The 24,039-nt window shown below is 40.3% G+C and overlaps 2 protein-coding genes across 7 annotated transcripts in view; both read left to right on the top strand.

Moving 5' to 3' along the window:
* The window catches only part of SUSD2 (sushi domain containing 2), a 31,927-nt gene extending 14,262 nt beyond the window's left edge, over positions 1–17,665 (top strand). Inside the window, exons 12-15 of one of the 4 annotated variants that reach the window (XR_001874652.1) lie at positions 474–746; positions 1,355–1,446; positions 3,957–4,047; positions 4,685–4,706. Coding sequence is in view for 3 of the 4 variants with exons in the window: in XM_017814137.1 (XP_017669626.1) it covers positions 474–746; positions 1,264–1,446; positions 3,957–4,047; positions 4,685–4,730 (593 nt within the window). In the remaining variant the exon portion in view is untranslated. Of the gene's footprint in view, positions 1–473; positions 747–1,263; positions 1,447–3,956; positions 4,060–4,684; positions 5,173–17,568 lie in introns of those variants that run through there. The other 3 variants (XM_017814138.1, XM_017814137.1, XM_017814139.1) reach the window with 3 other exon arrangements.
* The window catches only part of KREMEN1 (kringle containing transmembrane protein 1), a 33,209-nt gene continuing 16,405 nt past the window's right edge, over positions 7,236–24,039 (top strand). For all 3 annotated transcript variants that reach the window (XM_017814146.1, XM_017814145.1, XM_017814144.1), the window contains exons 1-3: positions 7,236–7,426; positions 17,569–17,731; positions 21,730–21,821. In XM_017814146.1, coding sequence (XP_017669635.1) covers positions 7,348–7,426; positions 17,569–17,731; positions 21,730–21,821 — 334 coding nt within the window. In that variant the 5' untranslated portion in view covers positions 7,236–7,347. The remainder of the gene's footprint in view (positions 7,427–17,568; positions 17,732–21,729; positions 21,822–24,039) is intronic.

Genomic DNA, 24,039 nt, shown 5'->3' with positions numbered 1-24,039 from the left:
GTTGAGCACAGTACAACCCAGGATTCAAAGCATACTGAAAAGTCTCACTGCTTCAACCTCAGGAAGTTTCTGATTTAGCAGAATGAACACAAAGAGCAGGGCCATAACAGACATGATGAATTTAGGGGCACATAGTCTCAGGATTTGTGTTGCTTGCAGTTTTTGCTTTTGCACCATTTTGCTAGGAGGCATATAAAACCACCTTTATGTAAAATCACAGCTACACAATTATTTGGATCTAATTTTAAGAAAATGATCAAATATCATATTAAACAAACACTAACTTTGGTGCTAAGTTAAGATGTTGCATATGAAAAGGAGAATAATCTTAAACTGGAAGGATGCTGTAGGCCTTCCTAGATCTCTTCCTGCTCTAGCTACATTTACATAAACAAGCACTTGGTAGCAGAAGGTGGTATGTGCAGGCAATGTTACATATGAATCTCTCTCTCTTTCTTTCTCTGTCTCCCAAGGGGCTATTGAGAATGGAACTTCTCTCTTTACTTATGACACAGAGTTTTTACTGAACAATTTCTTCTATGGGGAGAAGCACAGTGCTTCCTTCCTGCCCGTGTTCTTCCCTTCTGAAGACCCTGCTGATCCCCTGGTAGAAGAGATGGTCTCACTCTGTGGCTCTGACCCATTCTGCAGATTCGATGTCCTGACAACAAGAAGCCTTCAAGTGGGAAATTCCACAAGACTATCTCATCAGAATCACAAGCTGCTGGTAGAACATCTGGAGCCAGGTGATACAACATGCCTCAAAGCATCATTATAGAATCACAGAATCTGAGTTGGAAGGGACTCACAAGGCTCATGGAGTCCAACTCTTAAGTGAATGGCCCATACAGGGCATCACTACAGTTATTTTTATAGGGCATCTAAATAGTTAACAATGTTTGAGGAGGCTTTGCTTAACTGTAGGTTCATGCACCTGTGAATACTCTTATCCAGAGGAATTGTCCTTGTACCAGGAAAACTCTGCACTGGAGGAATACTTAGGCAAACACAAAATATATTTCTTTCCATTTCTTCCTACACCGCAGTGGAGAAACTTTATCTTCATTTTCTATGCATTCACCTATAGTCCTCGGACTTAAAAATAATAATAATTTAAAAAGTATCAGAAGTATTTTCATTCAGATTGCCTAAAAGTCTTTGTCTTTCCATGAGTAGCCACTAAAATGCCATTTGAATCATTGTAATGGAGATTTGCTAGTCCAAATCAAAAATACTTTCACCAGATATGTCTCTTTTAACTAGTGATCTCTTGTGGCTGGCTGGACCATCCAATCAATGGAACAAAGAATGGAACTAACTACCTGCTGGGCTCAACCATCATTTTCCTCTGCAGTCAGGGCTATGAACTCACTGGGTCAAAGGAAAGAACTTGCCAAGCGTCGGGGGCCTGGTCTGGAGACACACCCAGTTGCATCCAGAAAATAGGTCTGTTGCCTTTTAAATGTTACATGTTGTCATAAAATCATTATCACACATAAGGCAATCTCAGTGCACCATGATGGCTCTTAACAACAAAAACTTCTTTTACTTGGGAAAACATTGGACATAAGATCTCTGGATTTCCAGAGAGAGTAATATTCAAATCTAAATAACAGGTAATTTATGGTGGGTTTTGGGTTTTGTTGGGGCTTTAAAAATTTTTAATATGTTTAAAAATTATTTAATCTATCTACTCTTTCTAAGGGTTTAGGGCTACAAGCTTCCCTTTCTGTAGGGTTGGCTAGGAACTGGCAGGCATGCTTCTTGAGTGGATGACCTAACATAAATTTCAAAATCACTCTTAGAAAAACAGGAAAGCATAGTACTTAGCTAAAAAGAGAAACTATGGATTATTGGAAACCTTTAGTATCCACATAATTTGAGCTACTTTTCAAGTATAAATGATGGCACAGCCCCCAACCACTTAGTGTCATCTTTCATTCTGTCATCACTAAAACAGCTTTAACTTCCTTTGCAACTAACTGGGGCAAACATATCCAGTCTGAGCTACCTGAGGAGTGAGTTATGAAGCCACACATTATAAAATGAGCACTTGAAGAGAAACTTTACAGAAAAGGACCTGGGGGCAACTGGCCCTGGGTGGTCCTGTTTGAACGGGGGAGTTGGACATGATGACCTCCAGAGGTCCCTTCCCACCTCAGCTGTTCCATGATTCTGTGAGTCGAGAGCAGACACAGCCCACACTTGTCGAATGCTTTCACCCTTTTTTCCTAAAAGGTTATGTTATCTCAAAACATAATGCATCATTCTATGGCAGCAAAACTATTGTAATGATGTAATGTAATGAATGATGTAATAGTATTTAGGATAACTAACAAAATTTTATTATCTTTCTTGTGTTAGTCCCATTAGATTAACAATTAGCCTGGACTTTTGGATTTAGTAGCAGTTAGGCTGTCTCTATGATTTAGAGAAAACAACCCAAAATTTTCCTTTTAATCATTCACCACATACACTCCAAACGTCCTCAAGATGGCAATATTTCAAAGCACCAAGGTGATGCAAGGCCAGATGGCACGTTTGAAGCACTTTTAATGCTGAGTTAATAGTTCCCAAAAGCACTCATCAAATAATTCATACCAAGAGATTCTCCATCAAATAGTTCATACCAACAGATTCTCCACTCTGAGCACCTTCCAAAGAAATGTGCAATGTGCACCTCACTTCAGCAATGAATTCCTGTCAGGCTGACACATTTCATCAGCCTCTGCTGGCCTGTACCAATTGCTTGTACGTTTTGAATGCAGCTCTGCACATTTAGTGATATTTGTAAGATGAACCACAGTGAGTTTGGGCAGCAGACAAATGTGCAAAGGCCAGATCTTAAAAAGCCAGTGGCAAAACACTCTGCCAAGCTGAAAGCTAAGAACATTTTTCCACTGCTGCCATCAACCACATACATGCTGGCTAAGAGCCAATCAGTCTCAATAAGCAAAACGGATGCTGACATTTACATTAGAAAAAGGGGGCAGAAAGCCAGCCCTGAATGATCAGAGGGAAGGAGCTGGGAGACATGCAGTGATTAATTGCATTCAGAGTGATGGAGACGTGATGCACCTTTATGGATAAGCAAACAAACCCCACAATGCTGTGCAATGGTTTCCTGAAAGATGACAAAGAACAACAAGGTATGAAAGAATTTTATTGATCTGATTGCAACAAAGACCTTCCTTACTATTTGATATTATGAAAACTGGATAGGAAGAGAGACAGAAACAAGAAAATTTAATGCCAGTTATTTTGCAAAATCCATTTTAGTATTTGAAACTTCAAATACAAATTATGCTGTTGGGCCTGCATATTGCTGCTTTTGAGTTTTGCTTTCTTGAATTAAAATTTCCGTGGAAATCCTCTGCTAATAATTATTTTGCTATGCTTCTAATTACAATCCCACTGCAAGTCTTGCCAGTACCACAGCAACCTCTCTTCACACAATATCACAGAGGAAGAACAAAGAAGCCATCCGAGCACAACCAAAAAGGAGATTCTAGTAAAATCACAAGTAACATCCAGCTAAAAATCAAAATCTTAGCAATATATGGACAAAGGATTGAAAAAAATCCAGTTTCAGGGATTGGCAGTTCTGCATAAATATTGTACATTCACGATGATGATTACATATTAACCACTAGCCACCCTTTCTTTGAGTTACAACAGCTTTTACAGCCACCTGTCCCAACAGTCAAATGCAGAAGTTCTGTGAGTTCCTGATCTGTACCAGTTTCAGAGAATCACAGAATAGTTAGGGTTGGAAGGGACCTCTGGAGACCATCTAGTCCAACCCCCATGCCAAGGCAGGCAGTTTGTTCCACAAATAAAAAGAACAGAAAAATTGTATGTACAATTTCAAAAATCATTTTGCGACTGCATTCAAACAGATATGAATAAATGTATTAAAGTCTTCCTGGTTTTTTTGTCATTGGTCTGTTTTTCAGCTATTGAACAACTAATTCTTCTTGGCTGTGTATTTGGAATAGTTGGTGTTGCAGTCCTGGCACGTCTGACTTTTTTATGTAGAAAGGAGAGGTAAGCCTCAATTAAACTGAAAACACAAATGAACCTCCTAAAGAAATAGCAACTGTTATGACCTCTTCATTAATTTTTCTCATCAACAAAGAAATCAAACATGGTATTTTTCTGCTACTATCTTTTTTGACAAACACTTCACTGTCCTTGCCAGGATAATGCCTTCAAACTGAAAGAGTTAGATTGGATATTAGGAAGAAATCCCTGTGAGGGTGGTGAGGCCCTGGCACAGGTTGCCCAGAGAAGCTGTGGCTGCCCCATCCCTGGAAGTGTTCCAGGCCAGGTTGGATGGGACTTGGAGCAACCTGTTCTAGTGGAAGGTGTCCCTGCCCATGGCAAGGGGTTGGAACTACATGATCTTTAAGGTCCCTTCCAATCCAATCTATGATTCTATGGTAATTTAAATATTTTGAATCTTCAGTACTGTACAACAGGGGAGGGATACTGTTCTTTGGAGTAGTATGCATTGGAATTACACAGAACTGGTACTTTTAAAATTGTTGCAATATTACTATTCAAGAAACCCCAATATTCTTCTCACTTTGTTCTAAGGTAACCTTGTTCTATGGGAACTACTTTTACTCATCTTAAGCCTTTGGTTTGTTTGGGTTTTTTTAACTTTGTTTTTTCTTCCAAGACACAAAGGAAACCAGAAACTTGTTTCAGAAGTTCCAGTAGAATAAGAGACAATGAAATTCCAGCGGAGTTTTTAATGAAATACAGAAAAAGCGTAGCAGAGGCTTAAATCATCCACAGCAACAAGTATCGACTTTCCAAACACAAACAATGGTATTATTTTGTATGATATAATTTGATTTCTGCTATCAATATAATGAGTATTGAATTGTATGGGAAATGCTAATCAAATTCCTGACATTACATCATGGCAGGCTGAGCAAAAGACAATGTTTCTGAAAGCATTTATATTAGAAATATAAAATTATTTATTCATTACTTATTAGCTGCCATTGCTGTTGCCATTGTTGTTTGTATAAAGAGACCATAAACCACAAAAAGAAAATTACAAAATGAGAATGAGTGACCTTGAATACAGTAAATTGAAATACAAATAGAAAGAAAAAAATCTTGTAAAAAAAAAAAAAGAACTTTGAAAGAAATCTGGGGGATTATCACTGGCAATGAACTTGTTGTCCACGGCCAGTGTGCTACAGCTACAAAAAACAGTGCAACTGATGTATACACACATACCGATTGTGTGTGCAACTGATTGGTGGAGAAAGAGGGCAGCATAGTGAATGAAAGTGGTTTTGCTTAGGAATGCTGGAAGACTGAAATGGCCTTTTGGAGATATGGTTGATTTTGTGAGCTTTGTTAGCAATACACTGTTATAAATTTGTAAGCCTTCTCTGTTCCAGTGTCCTTAAGGAACAGAATGCCAAATAAAATGGAATCAAAATTGAGTGAATGGGAGCACAATGGGATCCCAGTCCTTGGAGAGAAGACTGTATGTGTGAGGAGGAACTAAATATTTCTGCATTTGTCATTAAAAAGGAAAAAAAAAACATAGCACCAAGCTAAGAGAACACTGCTATGGTTTTTCAATATTTCATCAGCTTAAAAAAATTACATTCAATAGGAATTCAGCTCAAAATTATTAAATATTAAAAATTTAACTAATATTTATATTTAAATTTTTGTGTAAAGCCATGCTATTATATGGAATCTTTTTTCTTCTCAATGTTTTTCTTCTCAAAAAAAAAAAAGGAATGTTTTTCTTCTCAAAATCAACCCTACAGCTTTATGTGATGGGAGGTTTCTGCATGCTAAAAGTGAAATATATCCATACTCTGTATTGATACAACAGTTAAGGCCTACAAACTGTATTTTATTGCTTCCCCTCTCAGAGTAGAAAATTGCTCTCTCCCTTTATGGATAATTGAAGGTGCCACTTCATTACACAGCAATGATGTACAGGTGCTACAAGGATAACAACGTTTGCCCTCCTTCCTGACAAAGCAACTTTGCTGTTAGTGTGGTTTCTTTTCTGTTGGTTGCTTTTCAGCAAAGCTGTACTGCCATTGCTAAAATGTCTCACAGCTCAGGTAATAAGACTTTGGATATGTTTAGACAATAGCTTGATATTACCACCTTGACATTTTGTCCTTTGTTGTCTGCACGTAGATGAGACAAAACTCTGATAACCCAAACCCTATCTTTCTGCATGTGCCTTCACTGTTGTCACAAATCTTCTTTCGGTTCAGGGGTCTCTTAGCTTCTGTGTTCGTGTTTGTCGCTCTGGATGTTCCACTGTAGGCGTGGGTGTCTCCTCGGGGTTCGCGTGTCCGAAGGTTTGGATGTGCGCACGTGTGTGTCCTTGTGCCCCTGTGGGCCCGCAGGTGTCTCGCGTCTCTGCCCGTGTGCCAGGCGGTGAGCGGCCTCTCCCCGTGCCCGCCCGGGCGGCAGCTCTGCCCCCCCGGAGCCGAGGGGGGTTTGGAGCCGGGCCGCGTCCGCCCAGCGCGCTGCGAGCACGGCTCCGCCGCCCGGTCATCTCTGTCGGGCCGGAGGTGCCGGTTCAGGTTTAGAGCGCCTGTCCGCCCTGGACAGCAGCGGGCGCGGACACCTGAGCGGAGCCGCCCGTGTCCGCGTCCCTGAGAAAGGCTGCCGTGAGCGGGAGCCGCAAGGGAATAGCACGAAGTTTGCAGCGTCCTCTTCCTGTGTCGTGTCCGTCCGTGCCCCGCGGCTCCCGGAGATGAGAGCGGGGCAGCGGCGGAGCTCTCTGCTCCGGCAGCCCCTGAGGGACCCCCGCCGGCCTGAGGGCGGGCGCGGGGCCGGGGCGGCGGCTGAGGGCGCTAGGCCGCGGCTGCCCGGGCTCCTCGGCGGCCGCAGCGGGACACGGGGTGCGAGAGGGCAGAGGGGAGTGACGAGAGCGAGGCGTGGGTCGCTGCTGGGCTGGAGGACTGTGCGTGTGTGGCGGGGGGTCGCCGGGGCCCTGCCTCGCTAACGGCGGGGCAGCCCGGCCTGCGGGGGGAACCCCGCGGAGCCCCTTGGCTGCCCCGGGGCGAACGCCGACAGCCCGGACCTGTCGGTGTCAGGAGTGGAAGCGACAGTTCTGCGGTCCCGCGCTGCAGCAGGTTGGGATGTCGGTCTCTATCCTTTCCTGTCACATGGCTGGTAATAGGATCCCTCATCTGCCACTCGGCACCTCGCCGGGGCGCACTTACAGGACACATGCTGTAGGGCCTCCGCTTCCCGCACTTTGCGCTCTTCCCGGCCGCCTGCCACCCCCGGAGCGCTGGGGCTGCGTCCTGCGGGCGCCGTGCGGCCCGGCGGCCGCTGCCCATGGAGCCTCCCGCCCTCGCCGCCGTCCTGGCCTTCTCGGGGCTGGCGCTGAGCTGCTGCCGCGAGCCCCTGCAGTCCGGTGAGTGACGCTTCGCGGGGATCCGGGAGGGGGGCGCGCTGGGGGCTGCCCCCCCGGTCGCCTCGCAGGGCCGGGCGGAGGGGGAGCGGGGCAGCCTCGCCCCGAGCTCCGCACGCTCGCGGCTGGCGGGCAGCCTCCCGCGGAAGGGCTCTGCCGCCCGGCAGCGCCTCTTCGAGGTCGCGACGACGTCCTTTCCTGCCCGCCTGGTGGTCCCGGGCTCGAGGCGGCTCGTGCAAACACGCAGGGAGTGTTTTTGTGTGGAGTTTGCGGGTGTTTGAGGCGCTCTCTGTGCTTGCTGAGCTGGGAGCTCGGAAACTGTATGGAAGCCTGAGGTGAGAGAAAGAGGAGCAGCACATCTCTCTATGAAAGTGGTCTGATAGGTAGACCTGTGGAATGGAGGCATTTGCAGGGAGAGGAGAGTGTGACTCAGTGTGTCACTGGGAAATGAAAAAACCGGTGGCAGCAGGGCATAATCGGGGCTGCAGAGCCAGAGCTTGGAGGGTGGCCGTCTCACCTGCCTGCCGTGTGCTGTCCCAGCTCCCCGTCAAGCGTGGACTTCTCTGACCATTTAGGTTCTCGTTCAGCCAGGGAGTCTGGAAAGCCTGAAACTTCACTACCTGTTAGTGTGATTTTTCACTTAAAATTTCTCTACGCGCTTTTGTCCTCATTTCATTTGTTCTAGTGACTTCAAGTACCACGGTTCTCCTCTGGTAAACAGTGGCCATTCTTTGCAAGATCTGAAGTGGCAGATGATCACGGTGTCACAGCCATCAGATGCGTGTCCGCTCTGGATACATTTTGTGTATTCTAATTGCTGATCCTTCTTAGTATGTAGAACTTGCTCCAGTTCTTCTTGCCATGAACACATACTTGCTTATTAAGTTTTTGTAGATGCACTTTATCAGATTTGGAAAATACTTACATAGACTTTTTTGGGGAATAAAAAGCCTTCTACCAGGAAGAGAACTCTTCTGAGTTTACCTTTACCTTCTGGTAAACTCAGAAGTTACCTGAAGTGAGTAAAACATGAAACTACTTTTAGATAACCATTTATAGAGCTGCCTAGACTGGGACATATCTGGACCATGTCAAACAGTCTGTTCCCAGTACCATTAGGATATGTTTGATGCACACCCTTCCATTGCTTAAGTTGAAGAATGTTTGTTTGTAAGGTTTCTGTGCAGAACTGTGGACAGAACACTCCATGTGTGACCATGTCCCTCACAGCAGGCTGCATGACAGCAAGTGGAGGATATATCCCAGTGTGAATGTTTGGTCACAAAGGGGGACAGAGATGCCTGAGCACAAGCAGCTGGGGCAGGGGAGGAGGGAAGAATATATAATGCCTCTGAAGGAAGGTGTAGCAAGGGAGAATGGAACTAGAAAGCACTGCCATCTAGGTGTCTTCTGGTAAAGAACCTGGAAACAATGCAAATCTGCATTTCAGCAACAACCTGTAATTTGTATGGCACATTCAAAATCTGCAGAGTTCTTAATCTGTGCAAAATACATCAGGATCTTCTTCTTGACCCTTAATCCCACAGAACTGAAATAGGATCAGCTGTGTCAGGTTTTACTTGAAGCCAGCAGAATTCTGAAATTACTATTGCTTTTGTAAGGCAGTTTGTCCTATGGTATGTTTTTAATACCTATTCCTTTTTTTTAAAATGCATGTCTTAATAAGTTTATTGTAAAGTGCAGTCGAAATACTGACTGTGCCACCATCATTTGCTAAGAGGAAAGAAACTTTTGGAATTGCTTTATGTAAAATGACTCCAACTGTCAGAAATTAGAGTGAGTTAACGATTGTTTTTGCACATAGTACTGCACTACTTTTCACAGACTGTTTTTGCTTTGCTGTGTGATGTCTGAGTTTCTCTTAATTCAAACACCTGACGTTTCTGCATTCAGACACTGACATTTGTTCATTCAGACTTCAGCCATACCACATCTTTTGAGTGAATCAGAAATGAGAGGTGAGTGAATAGATTGCCTAACATTAAAGGACTGAATTTGGTGAGTTTCCTATTACAAGGACAAAGAGATGGAAATGCCTTTGGCAGTTGTTAGTTTTGGTGAACAAATGTTATATTGTCAGTGCAATAAGTTATAATTTCTAGTTTCTGTATTTATAGCATGCATTTAATTTTCCTATCAGAAATGTATTATCAATCTCTTTTTCTTTTCTCTGTTTTCTTTCCATTTAGCAATACTGGGTCTTTGGTTTTCTTCCTAGCTGAGTCTTTCCTTTGAGCTGTTATTTCAGCCTTCTCCAACAAACCTTGTCTCTTGTCACCTTATTCTGCCTATGTCTTGCTGATCCAGAGAAGCAGTTCTAGTTGATATGCCATGAGCAGGTGTCATGGAAATACTCAAAAAAGCAATTCTTTTGTTTCTTCTTGTTTCTAATCAGGCAGATAGAAGATGAAATAGTCAGACACTTGAGCATATCATGCTTGTACATGCATAGAGCATAACTCAAAATCCAGAGCTATGTGAATGGATTTAAGCAGGATGGAGCCAAAGAAGTGGGAGGGAGGCAGGGATTACATGCTGCCAGCTGCAAAATTTTCATTCTTTGTCATATCACACCGTAAAGGTTGTACAACTGACCACTCTCTCCATCCACACGGTGGCTGCGGCCCATCCTGATAAAATTACCAAGGGGATTCAATCTGCCACACTTAACAACGGAACAACAGTTTTAAATCTTCACAAAGAAAGAAAACAAACGGGTGTATTAAGGAACAGAAATTCTTATGGGGCCACATCATGCATTCTTACTTCCAATGATAAAGAATTACAAGACAAGCAAGTGTGTTTGCATCTTGTGGCTGAGGACCAGCCAGCAGCTGCAAAGCTCTAGCTAATATAGCATGTTTGTGTTGTGCAAATAGAAAGAAAAGATGTACAAAATGCATACTTTGAAGCATTTAGAAATAATGGTGACTGCCTCTCGTGTGCATATCCGAACTTGCCTGCTTCCAGCATATTCCAGAAAGGGTCTGGCCAGTCAGATAGTGTTTAATGTTATTTATAAAAAAAAAAAAAGTGATTAGATTGAAGATTAGTAATCAAAGTTTCACAAGGATAGCAAATTCATGTATATAACAGCTCACACACTGCCGGGGAACACAAGTATGGAGCTTCACATGTCTGTACATTTCCAGGAATGTACATTCTTACAAGGCAGACTTAAGTCAAGGTTTGGTCAAATGTCAGGTGGCATAATTCAAATATTCACTGTGGCTACTCTCTGTCTTGGACCAACACTAAATAAGTCTCTCATTCTGACCAGCAAAAATTATTGCATTTGAGGACTTTCAAGAATTGTTTGTCTGCATGTGTGAATATGTAGAATGAGCAAGATATGATTTTTAAAATACATGTGGAGTGCCCCTACATTGTAAAGGAGAAACGATCAGCTGACCAAGTGCCCTCATAGCATCACAGCGGAATTTAACTGTCTGATTTACCAAATGGGGAGTTGTCCAAATTGTTTTCTAGCAATTTTGAAAATAACAATTTTAAACAAAGACAATTCTTTCCTGAGGTTTTTTCTTTAGCTTATACCAACTGTTGTGTTTTGGGTTTTTTTTAATGTTACAGTATAGGTACACAAGTCTGATGGTTTCAGTGAGGGCTTGTGTTATATTAGTATAAATTGGAATAGAAAAGTATTGAAATGTAAAAATACTACACTATTTTTTCACTTGGGTAGGTCTAAACCTGCCTTATACTTCCCAAAAGCGTTTATTTTGCATCATAGCATAATATGGAATATTTTTTCCCCCTGACCAATCATATGATAGTATGCAAATGAACTTTTGGTTCAATCGATAAAACTGCATCTTCAAAGAAAACCATTGCAATGCTAAAAATATTTTTAATAATGACCACAGAAGCCATATTTGCGTCTTTCATCTCCTGAAGCTTCTTCTGGTTTTAATCAGTGTTCCCACATGAAGAACTGTGGCAACCTATGATAATAGAATCCCTATTTGCATCTCCAGGGAAACAAAAATGTTCTCATCTGAAGAAGGTAGTGTGGTGTTCTGCCCCTTCCATCCGTGGGCCCCTGCCTCTGTTACTGCCGGGGTATCTTGGCATCAGTTAAGTGGTTTCTGTCCTTTCCTCTGTGCGTTACTTTCTCATTGAAGTGTTTCTGCTGTCTAATTATACCCTTTCAATCAAATTAGAGACTGCAGCATCTGGTTAGTGCCTGTAACTGTTGCCATCTGCACCTAGATACAGTGCTTTCATTTAAGGAGGAGTGCTCAAATTGCAGTCTCTGGCAAGAACTAGAAGAACAGTTTAGGTTGAATGGGAATGACTTAAAACTACTCTTACAACACTGTGCAACCACATGCATCAAGCAGCTGACACCGAGTCATTATTGGACTTGGCACATTTGGTTTCATATCCTTATATTGTGCTTAAGCACTTTTCTGACTGTTCTAAAAGGCTGTAAGAAAAATGAGAGATAACTGAGCAGGCAGTTAGTTACAGCATGTAAATTCAATGAACCTTTACTTTTTGGTCCAACCTTGCAGAGCATTTAATGTTCTGGCTATCACACCACTAATGAAACCCAAGATTTAAATAGCAGCCACTTTCATTTATCTCTCATTACTCTGCAGATTTTTAAAAGAAAACCTTGCTTTTGGGCAGTAGCTGGTAGGATAATTTCTGGCTTGGGCAGGCTAGTTTCTGGTTGATAATTGTCAATCTGTCTGGCCACTGGTCAGCACTCCATGTAGCTTCCAGAATGTAAAGCAAACAAACAAAGCAAGTTAAGGTGTTTTTTTTTCTCTCCAGTGGAATAGGAACAAGTTTGTCATTCTGAGTGTTCAGTCTCAAAAGCTACGTTCAGGCCTCAAACCTGCAAAGTACTCTAAGAAATTTAAACCATCCTGGAATCTCCATCTCTTCAGTCTGCAATTTGTAATGTCACTAAATATATGTCTTTGAGAATGCAGACTTTGAAGAATGCTTAGAAGATTTGTAAGTTTTCCCACTTGTCAGCCACAAAAGGAGGAGTGTTTGAGAAGTAGATAGCTGTTTGCTTTGCGTTTCATCTCATTTGCACAGATAAAATGTTTGTATTATTTCTGTCTGTGATAATGTGGCACAAAATGAGAATTTCCCAGGTAACTGGGCCTCTTGCCATTAAGGACTTCAGAGATTAAAGCCAATATTTGGAAGTCCATCGTAGAAAATCACTGGAAGCCAGTGCAGACTCTGAAATGTCAGTGATTTATCATCAGTGCCTCATTCAGTAGAAAAGTCTGCACTACCTTAATTTTTCAAATGATTCTAAAGTGGCGCCCATGTGGAGTGCAGGCAGCCATACAGTCCCAAAGTAACAAAGGCAAATGATCATTGTAAGGTCCTTACATTGAAGAAGAAACCGACACAGATGGAAAAAATTTCTACGACAGCTGCTGTTTGATCTTCCAAATGTTGATCTGGCTCTAATAAAACTAATTGTGAACCTGTATCCCACACTGAGCATTCACTCATAGTGGACAATATCCCTAGTCTTGATTTCTGCTTTTTCTTTCTAGCAGTTGCTACTTAATACATACTTACCTAATCTCAGCATTCATTTAAAAAAATTACTTTTCTATCAACCATCGCACCTGATATGTTGAAGACAAAACAGCCCTGACAACAAACTTCTGTCCAGGTTTTCTTTCCAAGGCTCATTATCCTGAACAGCACCTGTTTGAACATTGCAGTTTTTCATGACTAGAACCACTGCAAAGGTTCTCTGATTAATCTCTGATTAATTCTGTTTACAGACATTCTCACAAAACAGTAGAAACAGCAGGGTCATTAGGCAGTTAATAGAGTGAAATCATCACAGACACTGATTCTAATCACAGATTTGACATAAGCCTCTACTTCAGACTATGTCTGAAATGCAGCTGAGTAAGATCTTAGAAATATGAGGAGGTCAGGCACTTCAAGATTTGAGTGGTCACAGCTTTCTCTGTGTCTTGTCTGAAACACTGGGTTTTAATATAGATTTATGGCTGACAGGATAGTTTGAGCCTTGGGTGTGTGAACAGAAACCATGTGGCAAATCTATCAAGAACAGTGGCACTGATGCCTTCTAGGAAACCGTGAGCTTTAGTGTCCACCAAGTGTCTGTTCTTCCACTGGGAGAGGACTTGGATACAGTGCAAGTTCTGTCATAGTTTATCATAGTCTTGGAAAACTTTAAGGAATAAGGCTTGCTGAAATTTATGGAACTTGAGTCACAGTTCTGACGCTGGGTTCCAAGCGAAGGGCTTCACAGCCTAAAGTATTGTGGACATATCAGTCAACATAAGGCAGCTGCATCCAGTGGGTGCCACAACAGTAGAGAGGTGGTTGTTGCTGGTTGGTTTACTCTTTTCCCCCTCCCTTCTTCATAATCTACCAAAGAGAAACCAGGTAATTTGAGGAAGCCCAAGAGTTTTACCAATAGTGCTCAGTCCAGTCTTTTCTGACTATTTAATTCAGATGACTTCTTCTGACTTAGTTTTGTGCAGACAAATCTGGCTGATCTTTTTTAAGCTCATCTTTTCACAGAACTATAGCACCAGTGGTGCAAGATGAAAAGTAGGGTGGAGGTTCTAACCTCCTGTTCTCCAGAATCTCTTAGGACTTTTTAAAGTGGTGCCCATGGATTTGAAATAGAGAGGACAGTGGTCTGTCTGAAGGTGAAACATTTACTTTGCACCTTCGGCACACTGGGAATATTAATTTCATGGTGAGATTGCTAAGGTAGTGTCTTTGCTGTCATGCAGCAAAATAAGATGAAATCACTGCATGTGACAAATAGAAGAATTCAGCTGTTTACTGCCAAGATACCGAATATGCTGAGATCTGTAACTATGCTACTAGGAATTTTATAGGAAACTGTACAAAATGTATCTCAGATGATCTCAAAGCTGCCTGTTCAAGGTAAAAGAAGGTAGGATTGTGTCCTGTTTTCAGCTGGTATAGAGTTCATTTCCTTCTTAGTAGCTGGTACAATCCTGTGTTTTGTATTGAATATGAAAATAATGTTGATAACAATGTTTTAGTTGTTGCCAAGTTGTGCTTACTCTGAATCAAGGACTTTTTAGTTTCCCATGCTCAGCCAGTGAGCAGGTGCACAAAAAGCCAGGAGGGAGCATAGAAAGGACAACTGACCTGATTTTTTAAGTGCCAATATTTATTTGAAAAGATTGAACTCCAGTGCTCTGGCAAAATCATTATTAATCCTTAACAAAATGAACATTTCCTAGCAAATTCCCTGTTACACAAAAGTTGATGTACTTCATTTGGTAACAGCTACTAAATTCCATAACTAAAAGTTTTCATCTCAGTGTTTTGGGGATAATCAATGATTTTGCATGGTACGTCACTGCCTCCCCATTCCACATCTAGATGGTAACTGAGCCAGGGGAGCTTCACTACAGCTCAGCTGGCACATTTTTCCCAAATCTCTTGATATTGTGAAAGAACACAGGAGGCATTGATACAGCTACCTGTTGTCCTGGGAGCACAAAGGACTCAGCTAAGAGGAATGAAGAGAGATCTGACTCTTCCTTTTGTTCCTGGTGCAATGAAGTTTGAAGAAAATCAGTTAAAAAAAGCTGACATGAAAATGTAAGTCAGTCGCTACTGCAAGTTAAAGCATGGGCCAGTCCTAGCAGATCCTAAAATGGACTGATGTTAACTTCAGTTTAGTTTGTGTGCCAGATCTCATTCAGGTATTGTAACATTCCTTGCATTTCTTTGTAGATGTTAGTATATATTGCTTCTCATTTAGAAGTGAGAAGCAAAAAAAAAAAAGTAATAGTACAAAGCTGACATAGACATCTTTTCTGGATGTGTTTATCACTTCTCTCAACTGCTTCTTTATTCTGTACATTATTTTGTTGATCTAGTTTGATTATGTTTTCCTCTTTTTTCTGCTAAATTCATCAGCTTATATTTTTCAGCTATAACATACAAAAGCTTTTATATTAACTGCCAAGCAAGAGAGGTATTGAGGAAAGTTGCAACACTGGTGACTTTACAGTGGGTTTTTTCATGTTTACACAAATACCTGTGGTGGCTTGAATACTGGAAACTCAGATTTGCATTTTCAAGTAAATGTATGCAGCCCACCTGCATGACTGAGGCAGTCAGGTAAATTACAGTAAGGAGGAGTATTGACCTGAAGCTTGTTTTTGTTAAATTATATAGCTTTCTGTCCAAAGATGATAGCAGATGCATTAATGGCTGTGCAGACACCTCTTCTGTGTGCCTTCAGCAACAAAATTTCATTTAATTGAAATCCTAACTTGCCTAGGCATGAAAATGCACAGTGAAGGCACAAAAACATCGTCTTTCATCTGCTGTGTAATAGAACTGTGAAATAATTATTATAATTGCACCATTCTGATATCTGTGGGCCCAGACTAAACTAATTTCAAAGGCATGGTTTTAATAATACATTTTTCCATCTCCCACAGTATTTCTAAATAAAAAAAAAGGTGAACTGTTAATATCAGTATTAAGCTGTGGGTTGGTTTTTCCCCTCTTCCAACTGCAGCCACACAGGTCTTTCTAACCTTGTTTTTTAAGTTCTGTCTCATGAAGGACATCTGAGATCAGCACATACTTCACTTCAGAGCATTCTCCCGTTCCCTCAGGGCAGTAGAACGTCTCTGCAGCTGTAATATGGTTTCTACAGAGAATACTATCAGATCAAACAGGAGGTTTCACAGCCTGCAGTTGGTAGGAAGTATTTGTGACTTTCCCCACTAAAGCTATTCTGTACAAAGAAATGTTTACAGCAGTGTAACACAGTAGTTTTAATTCTGTCATGGACTGTTATATTTTAATCCTATTCTGAAATAAATGCAAGGATGACAAATGTTAGCAAGTATTAGTTACAGACAGGATGGACTTACTTACGGTACATTAATTATAACAATTATTTCTGGAAGATGATCACAGAGTCACAGAACGGTTGAGGTTGGAAGTGACCTCTGGAGGTCATCTCATCCAGCTGCTCTGCTCAAGCACAGTCACCTAAAGCAGGTTGTCCAGGACCATGTACAGGTGGCTTTTGAGTATTCCCAAGGATGGAGATTCTACAGCCTCTCTGGGTAATTTGTTCCTGTGCTCATCACCCTCACAGTGCATAATGTAATCAAAAATGTTTTGCAATTTTGGCAAAAGGTAAAATTGTTCATGCATATGAATATTTATTTGGTCAGAAGATGTCTAGTGGAAGGTGTCCATGGCAGGGCGGGTTGGAACTAGATGACCTTTAAGGTCCCTTTCAACCCAAACTGTTCTGTGATTCTGTGATTAGCAAGACACAGCAAAGCCAGGCAGCAGGAGATGTGTAGTTCAGCTGAGAAATGGGTAGTGTATTTAGTGGCTAAAGAAATCATTCTCTGCTTTGGTTTCTAACTTGCTGAGTACTAGGAAGCCAGGAAAACAAACATAAGTGGGAGAAAATATGAGCAAGGCAGAAGAATACTGACCCATAATTTTTAATCTGGAAGCATAAATGCTCTAGTGGCAAATCACAGTATCATGATTATACTCTACCAAAGGAAGTGCCTTTCTAAGGCAATTCAGGCCAGAGGAAAATAATGCCCAAGAATTTTTCTAAATCAGAATATAAATGTTTGTAAGGTCCATGCCTACAAAGTCTTTCACTTTATAAAGTACAGATATTTAAAACTTCAGCTGTGATATGAAAACATGAGATTTTGGGTAATATGCTAATAAGTGGCAGATTGATAATGTCATATAATTTCATTTTTGGGAAATTAACAAATTACAGAGTAATTCTAATGAGTAAAACAGAGGGAAACAGTAAAAAATGTAGTCTGCTTATTGAGAAAATGCATGTTCATTGTGTAAATCACTGGTCTTATACATTGTTTATTAAAGTAATGACATCATAATCTCTCCAACAGAGGCTTGACTCTGAGAGAAAGTTAAAATCCCAGCCAGCATGTTTAGTTGCCTAAACAATGCAGGAAACATATTAGTAAAAGCAAACATGTTCTGTTGGAGATGGGGTGGAGAGTGAGGGAAGAACAACCAAACACTAAACCTGTATACATTCTTTCTCTTTTTCCATTTCTCTTTCTTCCCAGAATGTTATACAGCAAATGGGGCTGACTATCGTGGCACTCAGAACCAGACTTCCCAATATGCAGGGAAACCTTGTCTTTTTTGGAATGAGACCTTTGAGCATCCTTATAATACTGTGAAATATCCCAATGGGGAGGGAGGGCTTGGAGAGCATAACTACTGCAGGTAAGAAATATCACATTGCTACTAACTTTGCCTGTATACCCAGTGTTACTTTGAGTGGTTGACACAAAATTAGGAAACTTCTGTCATGCAGTGAAGAATGTCATAACCATGGATGTCTCTCAGGCTTTGGTTTATTCTGTAATCAGTACCCTGGATCTACAAGCACCATTAGTAGAATTACTTTTTCAACCCAACTTGCACACTTTTTCAGCACAGTCCTTATCATGTGTCCAATCTATAATTTGGCATGACAGAGAAAGACTAGAAAGACTATAGATTACTTAAATGAAAAGGTGAAGATAATAAAAAAATTGATCCAAATCAGAAGTACAGCAGCACAGTGAATGTCTGGAGGAGTCTCTGGGACGTTGTGATTTTTATCCTCACACACAGGCCTGGTTCTGTTATACACTCTGTTTCCAAGTTTTGTGCTTATGAAAGTTATGTAGTCACTGAAAATTCAAAGTAAGCATAAGCTGTTCAGGGAGTTGGAATTGTTATTTGAATTCAGAAGCTCAACTGTCAGGGTTACAATACCAGCTTAAACCATGGCAGATCCACTTCTCTTTCCTTGCCTTCTAGAGAAGTCCTCCATAAGTATGGATAGAACTTAGAACAAAACTTAAATAAGAACTTCAGAATTTAGGAGCCAAATCCGAACTGAAGTTCCGAGATGTTGAGGCTCTGCAGGCCCTTTTCAGCCTGTAACATTTACCTGCCCTTCTGCCTCTGCAGGACTGATCAGCCGAGTTTCTGTGTGAGTCTATACTTGCTGTGGGGGTAGGTAGAGAACAACCTGATAGATACAGTCCTTAAACAGCAATAATAATCAGCTCATGTAGGATGCATATAAAGTTGAGTGGTGTCTCTTTCTCACTGGGAATTGGGGACAGAGATGTTTAAACCAGGAGCTTAAGAACTGAGTTATCTGAGGCATAGCAAGAAAACCTGTAATGTCTCCTTTGTGAGAAGGTTCAAACCACACCTGTTCTCCTGAAAGATGCTTTTACTTAGCAGGTTATAGGCTTTTTAGGGTAGAGACTATACACTTCCTACATTCATGTTGAAATAATTTCTCTGTAAGTAATATAAAGCTACATTAATGGGACAAAATTAACATGCAGGAGTTCAGCAGAATTGCTATATCATGAATGTAAGGCCCTGGATCTTGATCCAAGAACTTTTCCTTATTTAATCAGAAACTGGATTCAAGAAAATATGGCCAGAGCCAGAGCCAGACAGTTAATGGAGAGTAAGTAAGAAATCATAGAAAAGTGATCTTGTGACATGCAGTGGACAGAAGAGCACATTGATGAAAGGAGTCAGTGACATTTCCAGAGTATTTGATGATTCAGGAGGCTGTTTCTCATTGAAAAATATTGGTGTAGGACAGGGAAGAAAAAGACATACTTGGGATCTTTTCCAATGGCTGCAGCACTGCTTCAAAATAACACTTCAGTGTGTTGCATCAGTGTACTCTGTTTTCAGCCATAAATGAGAAAGCATTATTGCCAGCTTCAGAACTGACTCTTTTTTGAATCAGTTCAGCACCTTCCAGGAGCAAAGCAAACTACACCACCTACAAGAGAAGTTCTGTAGAAGTTGGGAATTGTCTTTACTGGAAACCAGATAGATATCAAACCTTCTAGTACCAGATTGGCATGTGAGCACTGGAAGGGCTGTCTTCCCATTAAAAACATTTCATACCAACTTCACAGGCTCCCTCAGCCGAGCAGCACCAAGTGTGTGAGGATTTTCATGACAGGTAGAGAGCTGTGTGTCTCAGCAAGGATACTAATATGGAGCTATGAAAGGTCTAGTGGCCACTGAGTTGCCTGTGATACAAATAGCAGAATGAAGAAGGTAATTTTGATTGTTGCTGTGTGGCAATATTCTAGACAGACAGGATCTTACTTTTGGCAGCCAACTTGGGCTAATACTTCAGTTAGCACAAAGAAAAGCAGGTTGTATGAGCTATGCAAAAACGTGCGTAACAATCTGAATGTTTTCTCAGATATTCAAGAAACTCTTGCTAGAGTCCTGCTTTACTTAGCAAATGAGAATTTGGTAAGTGTTACAAGAAGCAAGAAGCCTATAATCTGATATATAAACCTGAGAAATGACTTAATTACCAAATACAGCTTTGTGACCTCAATCTGCTAGGTGTTAGATTATCCTCTTTGGGATGGAGTTTGACTGGAAGGTTAGCTATTTCCTTCCTTAAACTGTATCACTTGGCCTGGGAATATTCTGGAATAACAATCCTAACTAATGGATGACTTTTAACTTCGAATTGTCTTGAAAGAAAGCTTGGAAAGTCACTAAGAGGGCCAGAGCATATCTTCAGCATGCAAATGTTGAGGCCTGTGATACAGCTGTTTCAGCTCTTTCTCTGACATTCATTTACTTGGTGACAATGGACGAGTTGATCTTCCCTTCTCTGAGGCAGCACATATCTCAGAAGGCTTTTTTAAGGCATAATATATTGCTTTGAGATTTGATTTTAGGGACAACGTTTGAGTAATCTAGTTTTACACTTAAAGCATTAACCAGAAGCATGTTACCTCTCCATGGGAGGTCCTTACTTGGAATACTTTGTTTACTGCAAAACACCCTGTTAAGATGGAAATGCCTCATCATGTTCCACTAAACCTCATTTCAACCATAACAAAATTATGAAGGCTGAAAGACAGACACTTGTTTTCTAACTGTATGCACTTTTGAGGTTCAAGACAAAGACTTCTAAAGACATTAATCATGTCTCTCTACAATTTCCTCACATTTTAAGGCATTTATATGCAGAGTGTCATTATCACGATTCAATTCCAGACATATGGTTTCTGTCATGAAGATGTAAATGCAAAAATTCCTGTAACTGTGAAAACAAGGGAAAATGTGTTAATTTGAGTACCAGCTTTTTCTTGGTTTTAGTCTACTTTCTTCAGCTACTGGAAGCTCTGCCATTCCACTTAAATTCCTATCATACCACTCTTAGGCTTTCCTTGTCCACCACCTTTACTAATCTTTTTGAAAGCCTCACTAGCAACATTTTAGTCATCCAAATTGAACTCAACTCACCAGTTGTCTTCAGCAGTCTGTTACTTGACCAAAAAATATCCCCAGCATTTCTAAAATGGGATCTCCCACAAAAGAGTTGTTAATACTCGTAAATGACAACATGCAGCTGAACTGACACTTCAGTAGGGGGGTGTAATTAGTAGAATTCATGCCAAAATTCATGATAAAGAGATTATAACTGGTCATACTTAAAAGAAAAAGTCACATTTCAACCTGACTGTGCAAAACAACAATTTATTCTCTTTAATAGATCTTTTCAATGTGAATAGCTTTTCAAAGTGTACATAGAAAAGACTTTAAATAATATAATGACTAATTAGGTATGCATTTGTAAGTGAGCTACACAACAGCAAATAATTATAATGGTAACAGTAATGATAATGATAATCATCATCATGGACACATAAGGAATTACCCATCCATACTGAGAGGTCACTGGAACAGGTTTACTGACTTTTACTGAAGGGAAAGAAAATAACTCAGTCTTTCCCTAAAGAAGACTTTATCAGCTAAATGTTTTTATCACCATACATACAGAAAGTTGGAGTCTGAACTATTTTGTACCAAAGCAAAAAATCAAGTTTAGGAGCCTATGGAACCTGTACACAGGATGTGGGACTGAAAATCTTTTTCTCTATCAGTACTTATGAGAAATAATTCTGCACCTTTTAAACTTAAAGTAAAAAGATATTACATTTTAGACATTTTGGGCTTCTTGTGCATGATGTGTACTGTAATAAGCAAAGCTGTCTAACCTTCCTGACCACTTTTGCTTTTTTTTTGGTATATAAGTCCAACGGGAGGTATTAGGGCAAAAATAGTGTTGTCATTGAAGCTTAAGAAGATTGACTTATATGTGGTTTTTGAAAAAAAAAAAAAATTGATGACTTTCACTCACTCACTCGATTTTTGTATTTCAGAAATCCCGATGGAGATGTCAGCCCATGGTGCTACATTGCAGAACATGAGGATGGAATATATTGGAAATACTGTGAGATTCCATCCTGCCGAAGTAAGAGCACCAGGCAATTTTTTTAGGCCTTTGTCTCACAGAGACTGGCAGTTATACAGGAGTGGGTGGTGATTTTCAAACAGAAACCAGGATAAGGCAAATCATCGTATTTTCGTTTACAGACTAAGCTATATTTTAAATGGGTTTTTAGAGTTAATGACTAGCTCACTGAATTGTTCCTCCACTGCTATCCTTTTCATCTTATCTCAGAGTTACTGGATTATGTTATTTACAAATAATTTTGCATGACAGAGAATCACACAAAAGTACTGCTAGTTCTTTGAATCCATAGGAATATGGATATGAATAGGAAAAATTTTAATTTTATGTAGGTGTCCACCATTTGCAATTAGCTTGTAAAATGAATTGTATTAGTTTAATGTGATAGTGCCTCATACACAGAACTGCTTGGAAGAAACAAGAGACAGTATGAGAGGACACAGGGAAAAGGTGGCTATTTGGTGTGTGGGAACTCCAGGCTAGAATTCTATCTCTGGCAGGTGCACGTGCTTAGAATTGCTGTGAAACCACAACCTGGGCTTTGTTTGATTTTTTTTTTCAATCAGATAATTCACAAGCTACTCACCTGAAGCTTCCTTCCAGTGTTTAATATTTTTAATATATTATATTTTTTTACCTTGTCTAAAATGTCATGATTTGTGTCAGTATGTTCCAAAATTTTCTTTCCCAATGCTCCAAGATAAGCTCCTAAGAATAACATTCTTAAAATATGCCTGGATATTAAAAAGAGATTTCAGTTTTACATGTTAACAAGCAACCATAGCTACACATTTTATTAAGTCTAATCATTAGTGCCTTCACTTGCTTTCCTTGCTTCTTCTGTGGAAGGAGTCTTTGTTTCTGAGGGATAACTCAGGTGTACACTCTTAAGCATCAGAGCAGTTGTCCCTATGTAGGAATATTTTTGATTGGAAGAAGTGTGTTTCTTAGTTGAAGTTAAGAAAAGAGAACCAAGCAAAGAAAAATGGATCTATAGATTTGTTTACTTTGTTCATAGATTTTTGGTTTGGTTGGTTGGTTTTTTTATGCACATGAGTGAGTGAGTCACATCCTCAAGCAAGGCAAACAAATACTTAAATGTGTGACCTTAAGCCAGATGACTTTTACCTAGACTTAAATACAAATTAAGTGGTCTAATTTTAAATAACGCAAAATCATTCAACACTCCAATACTCATTGTTTAGAGGACATCTTACTCTTCTTTTTCTAATATACCAGGTTTGATTTAGGAAACCTGACCCTCCTAATTAAGAAATTTATCTTAGTCTAAAATGAAAGAATTTGCATTTTCTTTAAAGACCACAGATGTTAACAAATTATCTGGATACAGCACCAGGAAAAAAGCTGAAAGGCAAATTCTCTCCACTCCATTTGTTCTACACAAAGGATCCTTTTAAAACCAGCCTCACTCATTTTCTCTGTGGTGGGGAGCAGAGGATTTAAACTTGGACACTTACTTGCACAGATAATCCAGACTTATATTTACAAAATGTCCTTTTGACCAGTAGCAGCTGCTTCAAGAATTGCACTGAAACTCAATACTAGTAAAAGGAATTGCAGCAATTTAGAGCAAACTGTACATTGCAAGCCCATCCAAATCTTAATACAAACCTCATGGTTTACTGTGTAAGTAAAAAAATCTTTTATTCTTCACCAGATTTTCTGTTTTCAGTAAGCATGTTGCTAAATCAGAGGACCATCAAAACTGTCTTGTGAAGTACACAATACAAAACTGAGGTTTGTGATGGAGCAAGAAAGCAATCATGTAAAGAAATCCCATTTGAAAATTTTTAGAGGAGTATGAGCTTCTTTTCCATAATCATATTTACTGCTAGAAAAGACAAGTATCTGGAGCATAAGTTCCCTATTAACTATACCCACATAACACCGTGACAATGCCAACAACATGAAGCGTCTTGATTGCCCAGAGAGATTTGCATGCAATGATTCACTGTAACAATAATTAAGAATCTACAGTTAAGACTTTTGCATTATGATGATGATTTCACATGATTATATCATGTGTCTCATTCACTAATATTTATACGTAACACTAAATGTTTCAGTCAGAAGTGTGTTCTGGCACTCTGCATGTGCAGACACGCTGTACAGAAATTAGCAGTGCTGGAGGAAGATGGATGAGCATAATCACAGAAGACAGCAGTAGTTACCCCAGTAGGAGCTTAGTCTTTCCTTT

This window comes from Lepidothrix coronata, unplaced genomic scaffold, assembly GCF_001604755.1.
Source record: "Lepidothrix coronata isolate B3197 unplaced genomic scaffold, Lepidothrix_coronata-1.0 Scaffold44, whole genome shotgun sequence".
In the NCBI taxonomy this organism is placed as follows: Eukaryota; Metazoa; Chordata; class Aves; order Passeriformes; family Pipridae; genus Lepidothrix; species Lepidothrix coronata.
Note: the sequence above shows the minus strand (reverse complement) of the source record. Positions and strands in the feature narration are given on the sequence as shown.